The sequence below is a fragment of the Leptidea sinapis genome, chromosome Z, assembly GCF_905404315.1.
Source record: "Leptidea sinapis chromosome Z, ilLepSina1.1, whole genome shotgun sequence".
Classification (NCBI taxonomy): Eukaryota; Metazoa; Arthropoda; class Insecta; order Lepidoptera; family Pieridae; genus Leptidea; species Leptidea sinapis.
Genome location: NC_066312.1, coordinates 8,934,734 through 8,960,251, shown reverse-complemented (window position 1 = coordinate 8,960,251; position 25,518 = coordinate 8,934,734). Strand labels below are relative to the sequence as shown.

Genomic DNA, 25,518 nt, shown 5'->3' with positions numbered 1-25,518 from the left:
GAGAATGTCGAGATGACGTTTTTTACTACACTTTTACAACTTTGCTGCCCTTCCCTTTCTTTACGATACTTTCAAATTGTCAGGTTAGTGGAATATACACTTTTCAGCATGTAATTAACTCACCCTACCTTAATCTGACGCGCTCAAGAATTTCTGATGTTCATTTTTTTTTACTAATCTGATCCTGTATCCTTCACGGGCGGCCTTATATATGGGCCTCATGTTTGGTGGAGGTCCTTAACTGGGTACAAGGTATCCCCCTGTATATTAATCTGCCGCGCTTTAGTAAATCCCGAAATCCCCGCTTGGGCTCCCCTGCTATAACAAAAGTTTAAAAACGAATATGCATTCGAAAAAAAAAACAAAGACGATGTGCTATTTTAATGCATCCAGAGTATTAATGTGATAAAACTTGATTATTTTTTATATCTATTAGTGTTTATGGTGTTGGTCAAATCTCAAACACCCATAGCCAAAAACGCCATCATACCATAGCGCTGACATAATTATTGATAGTTCTAGTCGTATTGTAAGTCTCAGAAGTCAGAGCAAATTATTGCTCCGAGTTGTAAGTTGTATTGTATTTGAAGTTTCGCCTGTCGCGGTGATTTGTAAAAAGTTGAATTATGAATTCCGAATAGATGTTAAAAGAGGTCGGTGAATCAAAATATGTTCTTTTGTTGTTATGATGCTCGTCGTGGTATTTGCTCTTTGTGTTTTAAGTCATAAAGCTATGGCTTTCTTTTAGTATGCACGTATGTTTTGTATTGTCTACTTAATGAAGTTCGTTTAGATGACTTAGCTTTCTTAATGTTTGGCGCAATGGACATAAAATTTTATTGTTATATAAGTCGTCTATGGTAAAATACTGCGTGTTTGTGCAAAATCATTGAATCCATCAGCAGTGCTTTGGTACCTAGTATGACAAATATTATGTTGTAGTATTATTTTGTTCACTATGTGAATAAAGTATGAGTCTGTTGGTGTCTGTAAGCCTGCTTCATCATGATGTGGGTTTCTATGGCTGGTGTTCAGTTCCAATTTTTCCTCTCAACAGTCACTAATTTTTTTGAGTATTTTATTATGTATAATGTTACAGCATTAAAGAAAATTTGTGGGTATGCAAAGCTCTTTACTAATTTAAAAATTATTAGGAGTGGATTCACACTTCAGCAAAATCAAGCAGTGGTACATTATTTATCATACTTGTTAGGGCATTAATTTACCAAGTTATTCTCTTCTGTTCATAATGAAAGATTTACTTACAATATAACCAACTTTGACATCATTCACATAACCAGTCAAATATTGACCAATTATAGTCGTTTAGCAGACTGGTCTACCAGTGTATTAATCCCTAGCAAACATCAATTAGCTCCTTAAATATGAAGCTATATCACTCTTTGTTAAACAATGGGCATGTTTTAAATTTAAAATAATACTATCCAAAAGAAAAGTTGAAAAAAAGATTATTACTGTTAGATTTTATCTTCCAAATTTCTTTTGATAACATACTGTAGATGTGCTATTTATCAAATCAATCCTAAATATATTTTCTTTACCAATTCATATACATATAAGATAGTAACTACCCGGCTTACTATTTTTTTAGTATGTAATATTTTTTTACCTGGCCTTTAATTGTGAATGGAATCCAGCTCTTGCTGTCAATATTGAGTCATTGGAATGTATAGACAATTGCTGGCCATCAAAGATGGAGGTTTGAGGGGTGACTTGACCTATTTTATCTATGGAACTGTACTTTAATGATGTTTTACTGAATGCCTCTCTTTCAGCCTTTTTGAAAGTAAGAAACAGTTTGATAGCTAAAATAGGTTTCACAAACCGTCATACATAATCATCAGTGCTTGGCTTTATATCACACATTTAATTAAAAGAAACTTTCATTAAATTTGTGTGTGTGTTTTACTATAAATACTTAATGATATATCATCACAGTGAAAATTCAGACTATAAAGATGTTTTTCTTTACAGCTTCCTCTTGAGCACAGAGCAAATTCCATGTCTTACCACATAATATACCACCAACCAAAATACAGTTTGCTAGTAATGTTTTGGCTGTAGTCTTAAGATTTATACAAAAGTTATAATGTATTTATAAAACGCTATGCTGAAATTTACTCACAGTTTTTGCAGATATACACGTCTGACATTTGAAAATTTACATTACAACAGAACACATGCCAAAAAGTTATCACATTTGACTTCTAGAGGAAAGACATGTGTTGTGTGGAACTATCAGCCTTTATTAAATTCTTGTATCACTGCGGGTGTGGGGGGTAGATTCTTTGCTAGACTAAAAAATAATCATCAAATAATTAAATCTAAGACCAATCCTAGTGCTTCCAAGATGGACAAGCCATTTAGTGACCAATTGCATCCAACTTTACATCATGCTACTAGTGGAGGACAATTCGAAATGTAAGTTTTTAAATGGTATTCAAAATTTATAATTTTGTAAAAATCAGTATTGTCTGTATTAAATAAATATACCGACTAAAGTTGTGAAGTAACTGTGTATTTACTCAAGATAGTCAGCCAGTTTAAATTCGTGAGCTTATTAAGAAATGTGTTCTTATTCTTAAGTTTTCAAATGTTTTGTTTTTTTAATGTTGTCATGTTGACAAAAGACTGATATTTTTATATTATATGGCAGTATCTATTGAAAATTTTAATGTTATTAAATATGCAAAAATAAATTGTAATATGTAATTAAACATTATTATAAGTCATCACACTTTCACAAATAAATTGGTTAAAAACAGATCTAAATTAAGTTTATGTTTATTGTCACAGAGATGAAGTTGAGACATATCCTCACAACTGGGATGGAATGGCCTCCAGCTCCGAGGACGACAGCTCTAATCCCCATACTGGTATACTGCCTCCAGACTTCCGGGTTTGGGAACTTGTTGACACTTGGTGTGGAAGTTTAACAAAAGGTGTGTATTGTACAGTTTTGATGCAAGTCAAGTTATATTTTTTTGAATTTTTTATTTCATTTCTTACAAATGAACTATCTAAAGGCTTAGTTCATACAAATGTTATGAAATAAAATGTTATTAATTAACATAGGTTGTACAAGCCATCTACTACAAACGACAATTATTTATATTTTAAATGAGAGTAGTGTGTATATGTAGATATTGATAATTTTAAACTAATATGTCATCAAGCTTTGGCTGGATTGCTTGAGAAAAATCACAGAACAGGAAAAACTAGTAGAAGTGGCATCATGTCATTTTGCTATGGAAACCGATGTCGTTAAACTCACACATTTATCTATTAAACATGTAATACACACACTTAATTTCGGCTTTATGATAGGCCTAATTTCACAATCAGGAAATGACATAACTACAAATTTATTTACATCAATTTCGAACTTAATACAATGACGCTAATCTCATATTCTTAAAGTGATTATGACAACCTCCGAACTTTTTCTTAAACTGCGAAAAATAACATATAGAATATAGGAACTCTGTAACCATAGATTTGACTTCTGTCAAAATACCTAGTGTTGTACGAAAATGGGTAAACATATAGATAAGTTAGTGAAAACTAGAAATGATGTAATCAGGTTTGAAAAAGTATATACCTTTATTTTAAAGGATGGTCAATATTTAACTTAATTCAAATAAAATCCAAACATAGTACACGAATAGTCTCGAAAATTTCAATATCAATATTATTAAGCGAAGCGAAGCTCCCACAGGGTGACTCCAAAACAAGCATGATTTAAAAAGTATTCTAAATTAGCACGCGCTATTTATATTTTTAATTATTAAAGTATGGCGCCAAATTCCAAAAGATTATTTTTTATTTTTATGTTTGGGTTAATTTAGGTACGACGAGCGACGGCGGCATCCTAGTATTTAACTGGGAAGCAATACACGCATAAAACAAAGTTTTTTTTATAAGTATTCATCGTTATTCTGTATAAACACAGGGGCCAGTAAGACATGAGATTTTATAAACCGTACAGCTTCCATACGTAATGCGCGTGCGAAAAGAAAATTTCCAAAACAAGCAGTAACGAATGATTAATAAAAAAAGAAACTATAAGCACTGATGAAGTATTTATAATCTTGTTAGTCTTATGATCTTTTATATTATGATGTACATATGCTACAATGATGGCAAACATTCCCAGAATTCATGGTTTTCAATATATTTTTTACAATTCTATGACGTATTACCTCTAATCAACCTTATCGGTGGAACCTCAATATATGTCAAATATTAAAATTATTAAAAAAAAAATTGGTTGTCTAACTTGTTGTGTTAACTGTAATCTTACACATATTTGTTAAATAAAAATCAGCTGTACCTAATAGACAATTAAAACTATTAATTTGAATACATCGTACTCTATTTTGTACACAATTACCACAACTACATTATACATTTTGCTTACTTACATCCAGAATGATGCATGGAAAATAGCAATTCTTGAATACAATTTATAAAGATAAAATTTATTTCGATAAAATTATATCGATATGTACATGCATGCACTTTAGTAGTAAGATATGTTTACATTAATATTTCTAACATAAGTTACATCGATTAAACGTAAAGGTAAATGAACCATTAGTCGTAACATTATAGTTTATTTTTAATTGTATATATTGCACAACACAAAAAAATATTAAGATTTAGGAAATCCCTTCGTTGTACATATTTTTATTGCGTACAATAAGGCATATTTGTATTTTTTTAAAGATAATTATGCTTCACTTGACATCAAATGACTGGTCTCACTTCAGCCTTGAGTAGGTACATTTGGACACAATAGAAACAACAGGGTTACGCCCACATGCCAATTCCACTAGCTTTTTCTGTTCTGTGAAAAAAAAAAATGAATTACTTGCTTTAGAAAAAAATGAATTTTGGTGAGAATTTAGGTGTCACAAACACAAAGGTTCCATTGTACTTTACTTTCCATTTTACAATAATAATCCAGTACATATATTATCATCAACTGATACCATGTGGGTGAAGAGTCTCAAATAATGCATTTGGCTCCATTCCTACTTTGTGTTGTGCTATTGATGCAATTAAAATATCTTCATCGGACTATTCCATTTTAATATCACAAGAATATTTTACATTGATTAGCACAAAACACATAATTTTCATATGAGAATGATGTAAACTAGCCACTAACTAAAATCTAGTCTGGACTTCTTGCATGGTCAGACTAAATAATATAAATAACACTGGTCCTAAAATCTCTACTTTATATTGATTTTTTATTGTCTTGTTTCACAGCAAATACTCTTAAATTTAGAGTTGTATCCTACAACGTGCTTGCCCAGTATTTGTTGCAAAGTCATCCCTATTTATATGAGAATTGCAAACCTGAAAATTTAATTTGGAATGTACGAGCTGGCAAGCTGTTTGATGAAATCATGCACTTAGCACCTGATGTATGTACCTTTCTCTATTTACGTTAGACGATAATAAAAAAAGACGTAAAAACCTTCAACTACCAAAATTCAAATAGTCCTGACAGTAGACCTGGATATTATGGTGGCCTTTGTGTGAAGCATTCGAGAGTATTTTTGCAAGTATATCATCAGTTTTTGTAAGTGATCACAGGTTGTGCATACATTATAGACTTAACACATCAGTTGATGCAAGGATCATAAGCCTGTAAACACTTATTTACCCACAGATACTTGTGCTATCTGCAGCACTGTTTGTCGGTGGCGATACTAGACATTCGGTAGAACCTGTTGAAAGGTCGGCAACTCTCTGATTCCTCTTCTGTTACAAGAGAGTATGGGCCGCGGTGATCACATACCCTCAGGCAATTCAGATTTTAATATTTTCTCATAATGTTCTCCCTTATTACTATGACTAGGGGATTTAGGTGCATGCCTTCCCTCGACTTCTTATGTCTAAAAAAAACATGAGCCGTAGAATAATCAAGGCTACTGACTGATGACATGTGCTGAGATTTAAATTATATTCTCAACAGCAATTACGTTTAAAAAGCGTTGGATCCTCAGAGGGTCTTAGCAGCTGAACATAACCATCAGCTGAACGTCCTGCTCGTCTCGTCCCTTATTTTCATTAAAAAAATAACGTCCGCTGCTTTGAGTGAAGGTGTTTTAAGACACCCCAGCCTGATTGCGGCAATGGCCTCGCATTCCAGAAGGATGTGTATGGGGTCTTCAGCGGCATCGCAGCGGAATCTCCACAGTTTTGATTCAATGGGACCCATACTGGCTAGATGCCCATTCAGCTTGCAGTGGCCTGAGAGGAACCCCATGAGGGCTCTCAGTGGTCTCCTGTCCAAGCTTATGCATGCATGGCTTGGCACGCTTACGTTGATAGTTGCCTAGGAGCAGCTTAGCCTGCTGATGGCTTGGTAGCGAGGATCAGTGACTGGCTGTATCCAGCATTTCTTGATTCCTTAGGGCATTGCGGATAAGAGATTCACCGGCTCCACAAAAGGCATGTTCTCCGTTACGAATGCGAATGAGTAATTTCACTTCATTTTTTTTTACATCAGAATGGAAAAATGAATTTAATCTTATTATGTATTTTATTTTTAGATTTTATGCCTCCAAGAAGTACAAGCATCACACCTCAATGATTTCGAGGGAATCTTCGAAAAGTTGGGATATGATGGTCTTTTCAAACAGAAAACCCGTCACCGCGATGATGGATGCGCCATATACATCAAGAAATCACAGTTCGAAATTCTAGAGAACAACACAGTAAGTAACTTTCAATTTAATAGCACAAATATAGTACCTTTTATCACAATAATTATATCACAGTAATTTTTATACATCTATTTAAAAGACAATATTTCAATAAGACATTCGTAGCTGCAAATACATGGCATTGAATCGAAAAATCTTATAATATGTAATTATTTTTACAATCTGTTATTTACCCAGCTTTAAAAATTCTGTTGTCTGTTGTAATTTTGTAAAGCGACAGTTGTTTTTTTAATACTGGCTATAAATTCGCGCGTGGGTGGCGAAACTTTAAACTTATAAATACATAGTTGATGCTCTTCAATAAATGCCTTGCGAATTAAATCATAATTTTATAATATGTTTCATGATGCGCATCTTATGCTAGTGATGTTCTATATATCTCGACGTTAACATATTCGCCGCAATTTGTACCCGTTTAAGCTCAGCGTATACTGTAGTATTACCTTTTTATTTTTTAAGTGAAACGGTTGTTTTGTTGTTAAGTTTGTAAATGTTTGATATTAAGATTTTGATATTTGGACATATAAATATTATATGAATTATAATTATTATAATATATAAACAAACTATGGCTGTAACTACTCCTAGGACATGCATATGATTTAAGAAGAGTTATCAACTATTGATTGCAAGTTGTTCATGTTCCATGTACATAGGCTGCACTAAAAGTATCGGGAATGGAATATTTCCACTGTTCCTGTCATATTAAAATGTTTTTAATTGAAAACTCCTTGGTTTAAAAAATCGAATACCATTAATTTATTTAAAAAAAGATTCTCGGTCTTGTCAAACTTGTTTAGTCGTTGAGAAAATGTAATTGACTCGAGAAAATTCTAGAGCGATGATTTATTATGACTTTCGAAGTGGTTTAACACAAAAGCAGTGTGTTGACCGGATGATTTCTGCATTTGGTGATGAAGCCCCATCCAAAACCACAATTTATCGCTGGTTTGCTGAATTTCAACGTGGACGTGTCAACCTCAGTGATGATCCCCGTCAAGGTCGTCCAAAAACTGCAGTCACCAAAGAAAACGTTGATGCTGTGCGTAAGCTGATTGAGGAAGATCGACATGTGACATACCGCGAAATTCAGGCAACTTTAGACCTTGGTATGAGTCAAATACAAATAATCTTGCATGAACAATTAGGTGTAAAAAGTTGTTTTCCCGATGGATACCGCATTTGCTCTGTGAAGAGCAAAAAGCGGCTCGCGTAACTTTGTCCGTCAGAACTCTCGAAAGATTCCACGCAGGATCCTCAAATGCTGTATACAACATCGTATCAGGTGACGAATCCTGGATATACGCGTACGAACCCGAAACAAAAAAACCAGTCACGAGTTTGGGTGTTCGAAAATGAGTTGCAAAAAAAATGGTGGCCACGTTTGTCTCCAAAACCGGCCATGTTGCGACTATTCTTCTTGAGGGACAAAGAACGGTTAATGCAGAATGGTATGCTAGCATTTGTTTGCCACAGGTCGTTTCTGAACTCCGTAAAGAGAACTGCAACCGCCGCATCATCCTCCATCACGACAATGCGAGTTCTCACACCGCAAACAGAACAAAAGAGTTTTAAGAGCGAGAAAACATTGAATTATTAGACCACCCGCCGTACAGCCCCGACCTAAGCCCTAATGATTTCTATACTTTCCCTAAAATAAAGAATAAATTGCGTGGTCAGAGATTTTCATCACCTGAAGAAGCTGTACGCCTACAATACGGCCATTTTGGAGACCCCATCCTCCGAATGGAATGGTTGCTTCAATAATTGGTTCAATCGTATAGAAAAATGTGTCAAATTTCAAAGTAATGTTGTGTCACTTCCTTGATTCCCGAAATTTTCAGTGCCGCACTCGTTGTCTCTAATATAACTTTTTCCATAGTATCCTTGTGAGCATTACTATGCTTATTAATTCTTGCTTAGCATTCTAGATAATTCTTGTTTAGCTTAGACATAGCTACCCATAATATGTATACTATATTACTATTGCCTTTTTGACACTTCATACAGTAATCTTAATTAATTTTGACAACATTATCCATTTATATTGACTATCTCTTGTCTGAGCTTAACTAAACATTTTCAAAGTTAGTTACATTCTCCACGGATAATTCTTAAGAACTATGTACCAATTGTTGTTTTGTTTTCTCTATTATTTACTTCGTCATGGTTGTACTCACGTTAGATATTTTTTTGTATGTTAGAGTTGTAAAAAGGAGCGTACGGGTCACCTGATGGGAAGTGATTAGTTTCTTCTTAATGTCGTTGACAGTATTTTCCTCATTGAACTTCTCCATCCATGGTGCTTCATTATCCAAGATTTCTATCTATTCTAGACTGTTCCGATTAGCTACATTACACATCTAACTCAATATTGCTCGCGTATCAGGTACTAAAATTTATAACTGTTATTAACGTAGGTAAGGCGCAGCTTATGATATATGAACTATGAAAAATAAAATAGTGTACAATGGAGGAATCGTACCAGCTATCAGAAGGAGTAGCGCGGGTCTATACAGACTATAACGGGGCAGTGGGCGTGGTCAAGTATGCCTAGTGATTTATGAATAAAGTTGTGGATTTTACGAATGCAAACAGTAATAACCATTACAATTTTCTTGGTAATAATTATTTAATGGTGTTGGTAAATATTTTAGTGATGTTGCAATTAATTAACTCCAATAGAAAATCTATATAAATAAATGCGAATCGCTAAATGTGTTGCTAAGCGTAAAATTCGAGAAAGGCTTTAATTTTTCTACTTTTTTTTATAAAGCGTGAAAGCGAAAACAAGATCAAATGTAGGTACTAAGGCCTTCATTGTATCGTATTTATTCGTGTGTCTAGTAATTTTAATCTTAGTTATCCTAGTAAGATTGTGAGGCCAAAGTAAATAAAAATTTGTACTGTCACCTGTCCTTGACAAGTATGCAAATTTTCAAGTGAATCGGACGTCTTGAAGTAGGTGAGAATGACGTTAAATGATTCCGTTAAGTATATAACTATAGATATGTAGACACATGCTGGCAAACCTGTTTAAGCGTATAAAAACCGGAAAGATTACATGGAAAAGCATACATATAAACCGTATTGTTATTTTTCCCTAATTGTCTCCCAGCAATGGTGGTACCTACATGGTATTTAGAAAAAAAAATTACATCCATAAGGTGTCACTTCCTTGAAATAAAGTGATTTTGATTAGATTTAGACTATTCGTTGATGAGAGAAATTTTATAGCAATGTCGTCACGATTTTCGGTTACCCGCCATGTTCCTTTTTTTTAAATCAGAAATCAGTATAGTGACATAGTACAGAATAATATATTAGTTTGAAAGTGATAAAATTAAATGACATATTTGTATGCATGTCTATAATAATAAAATATCTTTAATTGAATACGGATTTTTTTTTCTTAAATCAAAAGTCCCAATTTCTGTGAAGTTGTTGATAGTATAAAAATTATATGTCGTAAAGAAGTTTCATTTCTTACCTGTGTTCTCTCGTACACACAAATTTTTATATGTTATGTTTAATGTTTAAAACTGACGGAACCCTAATGATGTTAAGCGATATTATCTGCCCATAACAGAGACAATAATATTATTTGAGTATGATATGAAGTATGTCATATTTTCGCGATAGTATTTTGTGAATTCAAAAGCTCTTTGCAAAACAATATATCGTCTATAAAGTCAGCAAGTAATATTAATAAATTAATTAAATAATCTCTTAACGCTGGCAATGCGAGGTGCGAGTCGATTTTTTATAGAATAGTTCTATCGAGCGAGAGAGCAAAACCAAATACAGTCGCGAGCAAAAGTTTGGAATCCATTACTTGAAATTGGTTCCGCGCGATCTTGCTTACTAAATAAATTTTTAACTATCATAAAAATCACATCATTTTAAAGGTTCAACTCTTAACTTTAAATTGATACCGAATTCATAAAAATCAAGCCAGTATTTAAGAAGCTATCCCGGATTAAGTGAAGGAATAACGAAAAAGACGTGTTTCAATTGTTTGATACGTCGCGAGTTGCAGTATATTGACCCCCTATAAAGGCAACTGTAATCGAATTTCTTTATCACACGACATTTGACCATCGACCTTGTACTACAATGGAGACAACACCTACAGAAGCAACATAAATCGTAGCCCTGTTGCAAGAAGGGCTCAGCCAGCGGGTTGGCGGCTCCACAGTCCTGTGTTGCGAAATTTACAAGCGCTTTCGGGAGACTGGTGGCTTTATCCCGAGACCAAGATCTGGACGGCGCTGGTGCACATCGGAGAGGCATGACCGTTTTATCGAGTCAACCTCTCTCGGAAATCGGCATTTAACTGGTGCCGCCGTCCAACAGGAGCTCCGAGATGTTCGTGGTGTAGCAGCCAGCGCCAGTTCGTCGACGACTTAAGCAAGCGAATCTGACTCCAAAAAGGCTTGCCACAAGCCCGAAACTCACGGCAGCTCACCGACAAGCACGCCTTCAATTTGCTCGCACCCATCTTGATTAGGAAGTTGAGCAATGGAGGCAAGTCCTGTTCTCCGACGAGAGCAGGATGTGTTTGCACGGTAGCGACCGAAGAGGTCGGGTCTACAGGCGGCCTGGGGAGCAATTTGCGCAGTGCTGTTTCGCTGAAACAGTGGTTTATGGGGACGGCATTTCCTTCGACGGTAAAACCGAGCTTGTTTTCGTGCCTGGCGGGGGACGAGGAGGCAGTCTAACTTCGGACCGGCATATTTCCAATATTCTGCTGGAACATGTCGTTCCCTATGCGAGATATATCGGTGATCACTTCCTCCTTATGCACGATAACGCTCGTTGTCACACTGCCCGTGTAACAACTGAATACCTCGAAGAAGTTGGTATCGCCACATTGGACTGGTTAGTGCTCAGCCCTGACTTGATTCCCATTGAGCACGTGTGGGATGAACTGAAGAGGAAGGTTAATTCCAGAACTCCTGCCTCTTCATGTCTGAATGAGCAATGAGAATTTGGCGTTGATTGAGGATTGGGCAGGTATCCTACAAGAATCAATTCAGAAGCTGATCAGGTCTATGAAGAATTGTCTTCAAGCAATTATTAAGGCGAGGGGGAGGGAACACAAAGTACAGACACTTAATTTTAAGGCTAAATAAAATTTTTGTTGTTTTATTCATTCAATATTTTTCCTTATTTCCTTGTATTCCTACCTCCTGCACTTAATCCGGGATATTCTTCGGCGTTACACTCTTGTCAGAGTGGTCGTGGTCGTCACGTCGAGGTTAGTAATCCGGGATAGCTCCTTAGATACTGGCTCGATTTGTATGAATTTGGTATCAATTTAAAGTTGACAGTTGAACTTTTAAAATGATGTCATTTTTATGATGATTAAAATTTTTTTCAGTAAGCAAGATCGCGCGGAACCAATTTCAAGTAAGTGATTCCAAACTTTTGCTCACGACTGTAGTTTAATGCAATGATAGCGAGAAGCATAAACAATTACTTTTTATGACGTTTTGTTGTAATGAAATGATTTACATAAATCTAGAAATAGCAATAAATAACAACGTAAAATGATAAAAAATCTTATATGATACGAAGTAGGGGTGATTAGCAATATATACATAGTAAGTGATATGCTCTGTCCATTAAATCGCAGTGTTGCTTGTCACCTTGAGACATAATATGCTAAGTCTTAGAAGCCCGGTAATTTCACTAGCTATGGCGCCCTTGAAACCATAGACTTAGAATATGCTAGCGTATAAACGACCTTACAGCACGATAATGCGTGCCCGATCTTGATTTGTCAATGTGCGCGTAAGCCAGTTAATATAAAAAATACTAAGGAGTTAAATTCAAGTTTTTGACTTCAATTGTTAATGAAAAAAATTGGTTACAGTACCAATAGATTTGCTTTCCTTTTCTATCTTTCTATACCTTTGTTGGAGATGTTCTTTTCTCTTGCTCGCTTTGTAAGACGCTAGTATATTGTAAGTTTATGCTACAAACCAAAACATGATAATAGTTGTTAAATTAAGAATTATGTTATAGTAACAGCCGATTCTTAAATTCTTGACTTCAGTCAACCGTGTTCAGTTAGTTAAAAAAAAACGTAGAAGCTATGTTTTGCATACTACCCACATTGAATTTCACCACAACAAACGTTTGAGCATAGTGATCATTCCAATATTCGAATAAATAATTCAAAAATAAGGCAGCATGGACTTATTTTGTGCATTGCGATTTTTTATGAATAAATAATGTTCGTAACATTGATATAGATATCAATGTCTTCAAATGCCGATTGCTAAATGTTTAAAACGCGTGTATCTTCATATTTTTGTGGTTATTTTAATTTTCAGGCTATTTTTAAGTTTTATTTTATACCATTGGCTTACGCATATTATGTCTAGAAAATTATTTTTTTACAATCTAGGTTTACAACTGCAATGTTTATTATAAAACGTTGAAATGAAATTATTTTATTTGCAAGAAACATTGTACTTAAATATTAACATAATATTATTAATAATAATGTTTCGACAATTGACATGCAAAATATGTTACACAGTTGTCTACATGATCGTTTTGGACCCAGAATACCTACTTTCCTTTTTTGTAAAATTTTGTTAATTGTTATCATAATTATTAAGTTAACCATAAAAGCTGCATAATACTCTCGTACTATCTATTCAGTTGTTTACCTTTTCTTCTTCGTTCCTATCTTCAAATTATTTTTATAATCTTATAATATATGCTTTTGTTCACGTTTTCAATTGTTCTTCATTCAAGTATTTGCAGTTACTAGTTATCTATCTTACCTTACTTATCTACTAGCTATCTTATTCATTATACGAACTTCTTTTACACTTTGTTCAATTAATAGGTTTATTACTTTTTCAACTTTACCCTTGTTTGATATGAATGAATGTATAAATTATTATATATATATAATGTATATAATTCTTAATTTATAAATATTGTGTATTTATGTTATGACAGCTGTGATATTAAATATTTTTATGTCTGCTACGGAAATGTTATTTTCTCTAGTTTTCAAGATTGGATTTTTAATTGCTTAATTTTGTACCTTAAGTTTGTAACTACTGGATCATTATAGTTTCTAAGCAAGTAGCTCAGCAATGGAAACGAAATGCATTTAGAACTACACCCAGGATGAAATAGCTCCTTGGAATACTCCACGTCAAACCGTCATCACAGCTTTATCTTAAATGGACAATTTGAGTTGGTTTGACTTGATATTTGCTTTGCTTTAGGTGGAATATTTCCAGCCTGGTCTTCCAGTGTTAAACCGCGACAACGTCGGTCTGATGGTGAAGCTGTTGCCACGTTGCCCTAATGCAACTCCTATTGTAGTGGCAACGACCCATTTGCTTTACAATCCCAAACGTACTGGTATTCGACTGGCTCAGATGCAAGTGCTGTTGGCCGAGATCGATCGCTTCGCTTACTTCGATAATGGAAAGGAGTGAGTCTTCTTATTTTTTAAATTATTATCATACTCTGTCTAGAATAGTATTTTTTTTTATAAAATAGGGGGCAAACGGGCAAGTGGCTCACGTAATTGGAAGCGGTGAGGCAACCGTCACTGGGCATCCCGCAACACCCTGGTGTTGCGGAAGCTTTAAGGTTGTTCCTAAGTCGATCTATCGGTTTGAATTCTCAAACCCTGTACTAACAACAAAACTAGAATACTGTAGGCGGTAATTGAATAAACAGAGAATGTCCGGTGGTGGATGTTGCGAGTGCAATTTTGCATTGGTGTAATTCAGCTGTGGTAGGAGATGCGGAGAGATCTCTGCGCGATATCAAAGAAGCAGATCGGAGATGTTTCGATCCTTGCAATCCTATCAGTTAAACATAAAGTGAGGTGAACATAAATTTATCGTTGTCATTGAGTAACATGATACTGTTCCTTTTTTTTTACAAACTTGATATCTCCATAGGTCAAAGGCGTTAATGTAATTTTATGCGTTCACAGAAAAAGTGCAAAAATTTTTTTTCATAATTTCTGGACATGATTTTATTTATTTATTTTTATTTATTTATTTTATTTTATTTAACTATTTAAATTATTTAAATTTTCTTTTATCACTAGGCAGGCATTGAAAATATATATATAGAGTTACTAAGTGCTTTAAATTTCGTATTAGGCCCAAGACCCAAAGCAGTTGTGATATTGTGGCATCTTTAGTTGTCAGTATTTCGCATTAATTTGTTCGAGTAGAGAGATTAATTAATATAACCAATGCAGAGTTAATACTTGCAGAGAAATTTGGTTGGGTGTAATTACAAAGTTATAAGTTTTTACGAAAGAGACCATAAGTTTTTTTTTAATAATAGGCTACTTTTTTGAAATATTCAACCGTTTTATGAGTTTACCAATTTATTTATTCTTTTAATCCCTGTATTAAAGCGAAATGAACATAAACTGTATAATTAATAAACGCAGTGTAAAGTTACTTCAAGTATAAAATAACTTCTCACCAGTGGCTCCTTTGCACAGGATGCCGGCTAGATTGTGTCTTATATTCGGTCTGAAGGGCGCCGTAGCTAGTGAAATTACTGAGCAAATAAGATTTAACATCTTAGGTCTTAAGGTGAGGAGCGCAATTGTAGTGCCATGCATTAAAATGCACTGCCGCTCAGGATTCTTTAAAACCCAAAAATCCTGAGCGGCAGTGCATTTTAATGGGTTGGGCGTTTCAATTACAATCAGCTAATCGTTCTGCTCGTCTCGTCCCTTATTTAATTAAAAAAATATTTTGTCGGCTGGCACGCTCGATGTTGATATTGTGTTTTCAACAGTTCACAATAAATCAAATCAAAATCAGTTTATTCACGTAGGTCAAGGAAATGACACTTATGAATGTCAAAAAAAAAAAAAAAATTTTTCGTATTGAATCTACCGCTACTTCGTAAAGGGTTGAGCTAATGAGAAGAAGTAGCAACAAAACTCATTGCCACTCTTTTATATCAAGATTTACAGATCATTTCAATTAAAGGTATTTAGCGACCATTTTATTAGCAATTATAAAAAATATAATTTTTAATTTTAAAACCATGAGGTAGAGTTTCCGGCCACAGGATCATCCTGCCACCGCAAGCAGCGCCCGTTCACGAGCATGACGCATGGGCCAGCCATCGCCTCCCTCGACCATATTTTAGGGAAGGGAACGACCCGTCCCACGTCGCCGCCACACATACAATACACCATCTTTTCCCATCTGCACTTATTATTATTGAAAAAGACCAACAAGCTCACCATCAACAAACCCGGCACTGTGAAACTTTTACTATACTACTATATTTATTTTTTATTTTGATTCCAGATCTGGTTATCTGCCTATCATATTGACGGGCGATCTTAACTCTAAACCAGACAGCGCCGTAATACAACTGCTCAGTAAAGGCCATGTCAGGTACTATTGCTAATTCTATTGAATTTACTTCTCTTCTTAGTAATTAATTAGACTTACAACATTTATACGTCTAGATAGACTGTCACAAGTGTAAAAACGTCGATAAAAACGAGCCGACATGAGGTCGTTAGTTAACCTCTATTTTGAGCAATGCACGCACACTAACACTTAGTGACATTCAAATCGCGAGTGTAAGACGTACGAGGGGAGGCTGATAAGTAATCTACCTAACTATGAAAGAAAAGACTTTGATGGCTAGTTTTTTTTTTATTTTTCTATATAGTCTCCTGCAAGTGAAATACACTTATGACATTTGCAAATAAGTGACATCATGCCGTTTATAATAGTAATTTTTATACGTCAAGTATTTAATGGTCAGTCACAGCCTCCTTAATTGCTTCGTCCGTCGAAAATCTGCGACCCCTCAATTTTTTCTTTAAATCTTTGAATAAGAAATAGTCACAGGGAGCCAGATCTGGACTATAAGGTGGATGGTTAATTTCTGTGAAGCCGTTTTTGCTCAGGGCTGACCTCGCCGTTAAGGCTGTGTGTACAGGAGCATTGTCTTGTAAAATCAGAACACCTTTGCTGAGTTTGCCTCTCCGCTTTTCTTTGATTTGTTCACGTAGCTGGTCAAGCAAGTTTGCATAATATTCAGCATTCATTGTTGTATTTTTAGGCAAATAATCTATCATCAAAATCCCTTCGACATCCCAAAATACGGTGGCCATTAGTTTTCCAGCCGACGGCCGAACCTTGAACTTCCTTGGCGGCTTTTCTCCTTTAAATTTCCATTGCATTGACTCTTGTTTGCTTTCCGGATTCATCATTTTACAATTTTATTTCGACATGGTGAAATCAAAGCCGCGCCAAAAAAACAAAAGCAAGCGAAAAAAAATAAGCGTCATAATTTTGAAAAAGGAATAAATATAGAATATGATTTTGCAGTAGCCAGTTCGATTTTCAAAACTTTCTTTAACAAAGTAGATTTTATATCAGCCACCCCTCGTAGGTTGTCACGCACACTAAAGTATTAAACCTGGCCTGTTTTCATCGGTTGTCTAGCAGCAAGAGGCGCTAACCTCAGAATGCAAACCAAATATTTGTCGATATAATTATTATTAAGTCCCAATAATAACTATTTCATTAATAATGGCATTTATTACGTAATAACTGAATATACCAACGTGCAACGCAGAGCAGCTCGAACTGTCGGGGATCCAGTGCTCTGTGAACGGCTGGATCACATGGCGCTGCGTAGAGACATCGCTTCATTGTGTGTCCTCTACCGCATTTATCAGATTAGTGTACCGAAGAGCTGTTTCACCTGATTCCTGCCGCCAAATTCCACCTTCGCACGAAACGCCACAAGTTAGGATTTCAGCCCCACCATCTGGATGTGTGGCGGTCCTCCACAGTGCGGTTTTCAAGGAGCTTTCTTCCACGTACTACAAAGCTGTGGAACTAACTTCCTTCTGCGGTCTTTCCAGGACGATACGACATGGGTACTTTAAAAAAAAGCGCGTACACCTTCCTTAAAGGCCGGCAACGCTCCTGTGATTTCTCTAGTGTTGCAAAAAATGTGGGCGGCGGTGATCACTTAACATCAGGTACGCTCGTTTGCCCTCCTCTATTCATAAAAAAAAAACAAACACAGAACAGCGAAGAGCAGCTGATTCTATCTTTCTAGCTTGGGTACACTCGGCTCTCCCGAGCCTTTCAACTCAGAGCGTGACGGATCGAAACGTGTCTGCGGTGCTAGAAGGAAACCAAAAAATGTATTGCGAGAAACGAAGATTCCCGTTAGGACTCTTTGTGTTACATCAAATTAAATCTGAAGCTAGGCGCTTCGGACGGGATCGGGCTCTCAGATCGTCTATACGCTACGCCTTAAGGCATAGCATTTATTTACTCAAAATTGATTTCTTTACAACTCTTTTTGATGTCACTTCAAACACTACCACTTCGCAAACAAATAGCGCTCTGAGATATAAGAAACGGCGCAAGAAACTCTCCCAGCATTCTTTTTTGCGCTCTTTTTAGTAAAATATACAATATTGTACTATCATTGTTATTGCTATAAAATAGTCATAATCTAGTCCCAGGCTGTCCGATCACCTCAGAAGCGTGCATTAGTTTTCTAGCAAAGTAGGCACTGTAGATCTAACTAGTCGTAGTTAAGCTTTGGAATTAGTACAGATTGCTTCCCGTAGGAATTTAGTATGTAGCGTAAGGAAAATTTTTATGAAAATTATTGTTCCTGAATCACCTAGAAATTCAGCTGTGGAGTAGTAGGATTTACAACAGAGCTATTTTTTAATAATTCAAAAAATTTGTGTATACATAATGCCTGAACATTGACTGGGACTTTATTATAAAAGTGTCATTTACCCTTAAAGCTATTATGTATCTTATGAAGCCTACTAGAAGTAGATACAAGCACTGACGTGTATAAATACCAATTTGCTGTCAAACAATTCCATATGCTTGACAGAATTTTTTTTGTTCCTAATTGAAGCGCCACTTGCGAGCGTCCAGAACTAATTTTGACGTATATATACTCCGAAATATTTTTGCATTTGGAATTAATTTCGATCGTTTTCCGTGTTATTTATACTTCAGGAATGAACGTAATAAAGTACATTTTTTTTGTAAATCGTTTTCCTATCGATGTTTGCTTACTTTGGTTGTCATCACTAGTTTTAATACCGCAAACTCTCGCTACATGGCCAACAGAGCCAAAATGGCGAACATCAAAAGCGCTTTGACAGCCGCCAGTATATAGTAGAGGTCAGTGGTTACAAGCAATCCCTTACTTCCAGTGTTACAATGATAAAAATCACTATTTAGAGCAAAAAGCTATCTATTTTTAATTACATTTAAATTTTTTATATACTTTTAATTATTTAAATACTTTTGTTTGACAGAGCGTCAATGTTTCGTGATATTCGCTCCGACTGGCGGGCGATCGGCGTGACGGACAATTGTCAACATATCTCCGTGTATTTGAAACGAGAGCTCGGCTTGCCGTCCAGTGATTTCTCTATGACTGCGGTAACAATTTCAGTATAATATAAAAGTACTACCCGGTTACATTATCTCTGGACTTGACATCGATGACGTCACATCGTCGCTTTGGTACGGTGTGCAAAACAAGCATTACTTAATAATATCCTAATATTAGTTTTAATAAATAAACTACGATTTATTGTTTCTGTATAAGTGTATGATGTAAAGGTGTTGTGTTGTGATGCTGATTATTATTATTTATATCATATAATCATCAATATAGGTTTAGTACAAAGAGTATTTATACTCTGACTAAACTCTCATAGCGACGCGGACACAAAACAAAAGAAACTACAGAGCTATTAACAACAAATGTCAAAACGTAACAAAGAAAAATAAAAAAAAAGCCGTAACTACACGAAAATATCACATGTACCTAACGTTAATGAAACTAAAAGCAAGCTGTACTGACGCAACAGGACGAGCGCGAGGGGGTGAAAGGGAAACGTGAGGGGGTATTACGTGTCAGCGAGGTTTAGAGATAATGTGGCCGTGTAGTATAGTTTTATTCCTTATCCCAGCTTCACATAATATTAATACCAGAAACAAAATAATAATTTACACTTCTACGCAAAGTAACGTCGAAAGATCTAAATAGCGTCGATATAAGATCTAAATAACGTAGAAAGATATAAAGTAAATTCATTCGTTCGATTTTATAAAAAACAATGATAATTTAACGACTATTAAGCTTGGATATCAATTGCCATAAAGGATTTAAGCTTTCAATTATATAATCTTAATATTATAAAATATTTAGATAGATAAATTCAACTTGTATATTGAGGTATTTAGTAATAAACGTTCTTTCTTGTTATTTGGTTGGGTTCTGGTGGTTCTTTTCTAAAATATGGTGGAGGGAGGCGATCACTGGTCCATGCGACATACTCTTTCCTCTTTAAGCGATAGCACATAATTCATAAGTTGCGCGGGGTAATAAATTTGTATCAAAAGCCATAATCGTGATCACTTGTGGCTTTTGGTTTAAATTAATTACTACAAGAGTCAGTTGAGCTAAAAATGACCTCTATATAGTTTGAAATGTACATTATATTTTGGTTTAGGTTGATCTGTGTCGGTCGGGCGTAGCCAGGTAGACCGCATCACCAGTATGCCTAAGATTAGCTACATTGGCTTACCTGGATCACTACTATGTAATTTGATAATCGTAGACTGTGTTGCCAGAGCATTCAGCTTGCGGGAAGAACTCGATAAATACGGAGTAATATTTGCTTCAATTTGTTCAGTATCTACATCAAGTGAATCTATATTAGCTTATAAAAACACAAATTATTTTGAAAACAAAATTGATATATTGTGTTTGTTCAACTCTTGAAGTCACAACCTGAGAGTTGAACAAAGACAATATCAAATTTATAAATTTTACGCCACTCGAACGGTTGGTTCAGTGGAAGAACGCTCGCACGGAACGCGAAATATCGCGGGTTCGAACCCCGCATCGTTTATAAATTTTCTTTTCAAATTAATTTGTGTAAAAAATACGTATATTATAAGTCAGGGCTCCCAGAAAAGACTAAATAAATAACAAAATGTTTATATAAAGCCATTCTTTTAACCTCAGATGGGGTCGCGCGATAAATCCAGTCCACTTTTTGACTTCATAAACGTTCATCACTTATTCACAAAAAAATAATAATCTGTTTAAATAATTTCAGCTATACAACTCAGATTACTCAATGACATTGCCCGACGGGAGAAGGCAGGTCGAAGTATGGAATCACAGGGAGCTGTTCAATAGCAATGACCTAGCACACCCGCTCACCTTTACTTCTGTGTACGACTCGGTGAAGTCGGGAGGAGTGCACGAAGTGACCACCTACCAGGATGAGTGGGTCACCGTTGATTATATATTCTACAGGTGATTGCTTATTGTTATTGTTGACGTCTCTTACGTCGTCAGAATATAATGTTCTTGTCAATGATGTCTTCGTTTTGGAAGCAAAAACTACTTTAAGGAAATTATTTTTAATGTGCCATATACGGCATACAATCCAACGTGCATACGGCACGTTTGTCGTAACCGTCGCCCAATGTGTTTAAAATTTGTAAGCCTAGCCTTGTAGCTTATAACACAATATCGTGATCATACTATGACAATAATTTCAATCAATGTTTGCAGTACGTTACAAGCTTCAACGACAATCTTTATTCCTTAAAAAACACTCAACCAATATAAAACATGATTTTCTGCTACTTAAAAGCGTGATCCACTAGTTCGTAAAAACTCGTACGCCCTACATTGCAAGAAGCTTCACTCATCTCGCCAAAAATTAAATAAACTTACGATTTTTCGCGCACAATAACAATATGCTCGTAATAAAATGCGTCATATAAATTTTTCTAACAAAGTTATTGTCAGTGTAGTAATAATGAGGTGCTCTACTTTTTCTTTTTAACAGTATCGATTTTGTTTGGAAATAAATTTATTAATTTATATAAAAAATATAGAAAAATAATATTTTGACTTATAATCAATATTAATTTTTTTCGTGTTTTATCCAGAACCTGTCCTATGCCATTAAAAATAATTTCTAAATAAATTATATTAAACAATAGTTTAACAAATAACTCAAAACAATTTTTGACGGAATCTCCGTCAAGAATTACTGACATAAGTCAGCAATTGTTTTGTAGTTGTTTGTATATTTTTGTAAACACGTGCACTCAGGTTTGTTTGAAAAAATGTATCTGTGGTGTACTATCATGTAAAAAGTCAAAATTATCAAATTATACGATACAAATATTGAATGACAGAATAATTCTAATTCAAGAAACACTCGCAATTCACACTTTTAAGTAAATATATTCTATAATGTTATTATTAATGTTATTGTAACTGTATTTGTTATATATTAATTAAATCCGTAAAAATTAATTTTTTTATAATTTAAACCAACGTTTCGATGATCTTTGCAGGAGCACGTTTACATACTTTAAAAAGTATTTTATTTAAATGTGTAACACCTGCGTTAATCAAAAAAATACTATACTTATTCTAAAATGATTTAGGTACATATTTTTTTATGAAAGAGGAGGATAAACAAGCCTACGAGTCACTTGATGTGATCACCGCCGCCTATATGTATACTATACTCTCATACGCCTATACTCTCATGTAGCACCATATGTGATACATCTGAATGGAAGAATCATAGAAGGCCGGCAAGGCCTTTCAGAAAAGTGTTATCGCTTTTTTTGAAGGTATACTAATACTAATCCCTGCCCACGAATGCGAAAGTGGCAGTGGGCAGGGCACATAGTTCGACGGACAGATGGCCGTTGGGGCAGTAAAGTCCTCGAATGGCGACCACGTACCGGAAGACGCAGTGTTGGCAGGCCCCCCACAAGATGGACCGACGAACTGGTCAAGATCGCCGGAATACGTTGGATGAGGGCAGCGCGGTTCTACTCTAGTATTGTTCAAACCGGAGCACAATATATGCACGCGGCAATAATCGTTAGGGATGTCCCGAGCAAACACTGCACATTCTCTTATTGCTACTGCTACTTATTTGTATTTGAATATCGTTTAATTTATGTTTCAGCAAACACAGTTCGCTACAGTTAATTGAACGCCTCCGCTTGCCGACAGTCAACGAATGTGATTGTCTCGGGAGTCTGCCGAATGACATTTATGGATCCGACCATCTCGCTGTTGCAGCAACCTTTGCTTACACACCTAAAGAACCGCGTGTATAACATAGCAGCAATCTTCTTCCGTATTACGAAGTATGCGTACCCCTTGTTTCTCTATTCAGTTACTTTATTACGATGTGTAACCCTTCTTTCACTTTACGGTATCTGTATTACGATGCGTAACCCCTATTTCACTTCACGGTATCTTTACTACAATGCGTAACCCTTGTTTCACTTAACGGTAATTGCATTACGGTGCGTAACCCTTTTTTTACTTAACTGTATCTGTTTTACGATGCGTAACCCTTCTTCCACTTAACGGTATCTTTATTACAATGCGTAACCCTTGTTTTACTTAACGGTATCTGTTTTACGATTTGTAACCCTTGTTTTACTTAACGGTATCTGTTTTACGATGCGTAACCCTTGTTTCTCTTTATGTTATCTGTATTACGATGCGTACCCTTGTTTCTTTTTACGGCATCTGTTTTAAATTGCGTAAGCCTTGTTTCACTTAACGGTTATTGCATTAAGATGCGTAACCCTTTTTTTACTTAACGGTATCTTTATTACAATGCGTAACCCTTGTTTTACTTAACGGTATCTGTTTTACGATGTGTAACCCTTGTTTTACTTAACGGTATCTGTTTTACGATGCGTAACCCTTGTTTCTCTTTATGTTATCTGTATTACGATGTTTCTTTTTACGGTATCTGTTTTATTTTGCGTAACCCTTGTTTTCATCTATGGTAACTGAATTACGTTGCGTAACCCTTGTTTCTCTTTACGGTATCTGTTTTACATTGCGTAACCCTTGTTTTCATCTATGGTAACTGTATTATGTTGCGTAACCCTTGTTTCTCTTTACGGTATCTGTTTTACATTGCGTAACCCTTGTTTTCATCTATGGTATCTGTATTACGTTGCGTAACCCTTGTTTCTCTTTACGGTATCTGTTTTACATTGCGTAGCCCTTGTTTTCATCTATGGTAACTGTATTACGTTGCGTAACCCTTGTTTCTGTTTACGGTATCTGTTTTACATTGCGTAACCCTTGTTTTCATCTATGGTATCTTTATTACGTTGCGTAACCCTTGTTTCTCTTTATGGTATCTGTATTACGATGCGTAACCCTTGTATTTCTTATCAGTATCTGCTATGATCTGATTAACAAAAATATAAGACAAATTCAAGGCGGAAGGAGGAAATGAAATAACTTCTTCCGTTTTTAAATTTCATTTATATTAACATATAAGAAACGGGAGGCGTCAATATGAAATTATTTCTAAACTTGGAGTTGTTATTGATTAATAATTATCATTTGTACTGACACGGTACATCCCGTTTGTCACAATACCCTCCCATCTATGTCTAACAACGTATTAGTTGAACTATTTTAAGTACAGTATATTTTAAACCACTTTTTAGGTAGTAGATTGGGAATAAGACCTAGCATGCGTTGTGATTTTATTCGTGTCATTATTCCCGCCAAGCTCTATCATTTATGAGAATTCATGTGTTCGTGTTGCTGTGTGAACTTGTAAAGAAAATATTCGATAAACAAATCTGTGTCGCGCCATAGAATCTATTGCCGAACGATTTAAATTAACGTGGCTGTTTTTTTATTCACAGTTCTCGGATTATGATCCTCGCGGTTAGATTTATCAACGCGCGCTAGGCATAACATTTATTTGTTTATTTGATAGATTTAGGTATGGAAAACATATATTTTATCTTTTTAGTCAATCTTACCCATCACTAATTGATGATTTCACTCATAAAGTCATACTTGCTGGATTATATAATACTCAGTAAATAGTATAGATTATATAATTATAATATATACTCTTTTATCGGATTTCAAGAAAGAAGTTCTTTTTGCAAAAACTAAAACAGACAACCGTTAGGTTAAATTATATACAATGGCTTAATGAATGTGAAATATAGTAAAGTGGTGTGGTCTGATATTTGAAAATATATATTGGCATGTTTTTTTTAATATTTGTTACCTATTAAGTGACTTATTATTAATTATTTATATTACTGCTTCTGTTTTGTAACGCAAACGAATTTTGCTCTTAAAAAGTGTTAGAGATCAGTGCTGCCATATATATATTATATGCTTTTAGTATTATTACATTCCTATAGAAATATCTTTAGGAATGTAATAATACTAAAAGCTTGTGAAATGTAGCGACTAGACCATAAAAAAAATGATTCTTAGTCATTTCAAGCCCGCACAGAATTGGCCACTCTCTAAGTAAGAGACAAATCGATTGTGGCTAATACCTGTCTCTTTTATGTATGTCTGTATTATGAAAATGTATATACAGTCGAGCAATTCTAGAAAGAAATAGCAGCATGCCGATTTTATCAACTATGGAATCCTTCCATAGTAGCTTTCTAGCTATCGATGGAAAGAGAACGTCTTTCGTTCGCTGATTTCATGACCTCAAACTACATTTTCTAGGTAGATGATTTTTCTTATGAGCCAAGTGAGATTTGTCAATGATACCAACATAGTGTACAGTCTTCTATATTGTATATTATATCTTCCATTAGGCAGTGATGTAGTCACAGTGTATATATTTGATTTATTGTACCAT

At 35.1% G+C, this 25,518-nt stretch overlaps 1 protein-coding gene across 7 annotated transcripts; it reads left to right on the top strand.

Moving 5' to 3' along the window:
• The first annotated feature begins 516 nt into the window (after window positions 1–516).
• LOC126978343 (protein angel homolog 2) lies at window positions 517–24,202 on the top strand. Of its 7 annotated transcripts, none has more exons than XM_050827094.1 (10): window positions 517–653; window positions 2,158–2,442; window positions 2,818–2,963; window positions 5,299–5,456; window positions 6,591–6,755; window positions 14,021–14,232; window positions 16,097–16,186; window positions 19,114–19,240; window positions 20,932–21,134; window positions 22,822–24,202. In XM_050827094.1, exons 2-10 carry the CDS (start codon window positions 2,372–2,374, stop codon window positions 22,973–22,975), a joined length of 1,326 nt encoding a protein of 441 aa, XP_050683051.1. In that variant the 5' UTR covers window positions 517–653; window positions 2,158–2,371; the 3' UTR covers window positions 22,976–24,202. The 7 variants fall into 7 exon arrangements, with proteins under 7 accessions (XP_050683051.1, XP_050683048.1, XP_050683052.1 ...); XM_050827091.1 differs by having other exon boundaries at window positions 527–653; window positions 1,996–2,442; XM_050827095.1 differs by having other exon boundaries at window positions 561–653; window positions 2,149–2,442.
• Window positions 24,203–25,518: the final 1,316 nt, after the last annotated feature.

Excerpts from the sequence above, each read along its gene's own strand:
- LOC126978343 (XM_050827090.1), top strand. The coding sequence starts at position 1,006 with ATGATGTGGGTTTCTATGGCTGGTGTTCAGTTCCAATTTTTCCTCTCA. Across the intron at positions 2,964-5,298 it reads GTGTGGAAGTTTAACAAAAG|CAAATACTCTTAAATTTAGA; the intron begins GTGTGTATTGTA and ends CTTGTTTCACAG. Across the intron at positions 21,135-22,821 it reads GTTGATTATATATTCTACAG|CAAACACAGTTCGCTACAGT; the intron begins GTGATTGCTTAT and ends TTTATGTTTCAG.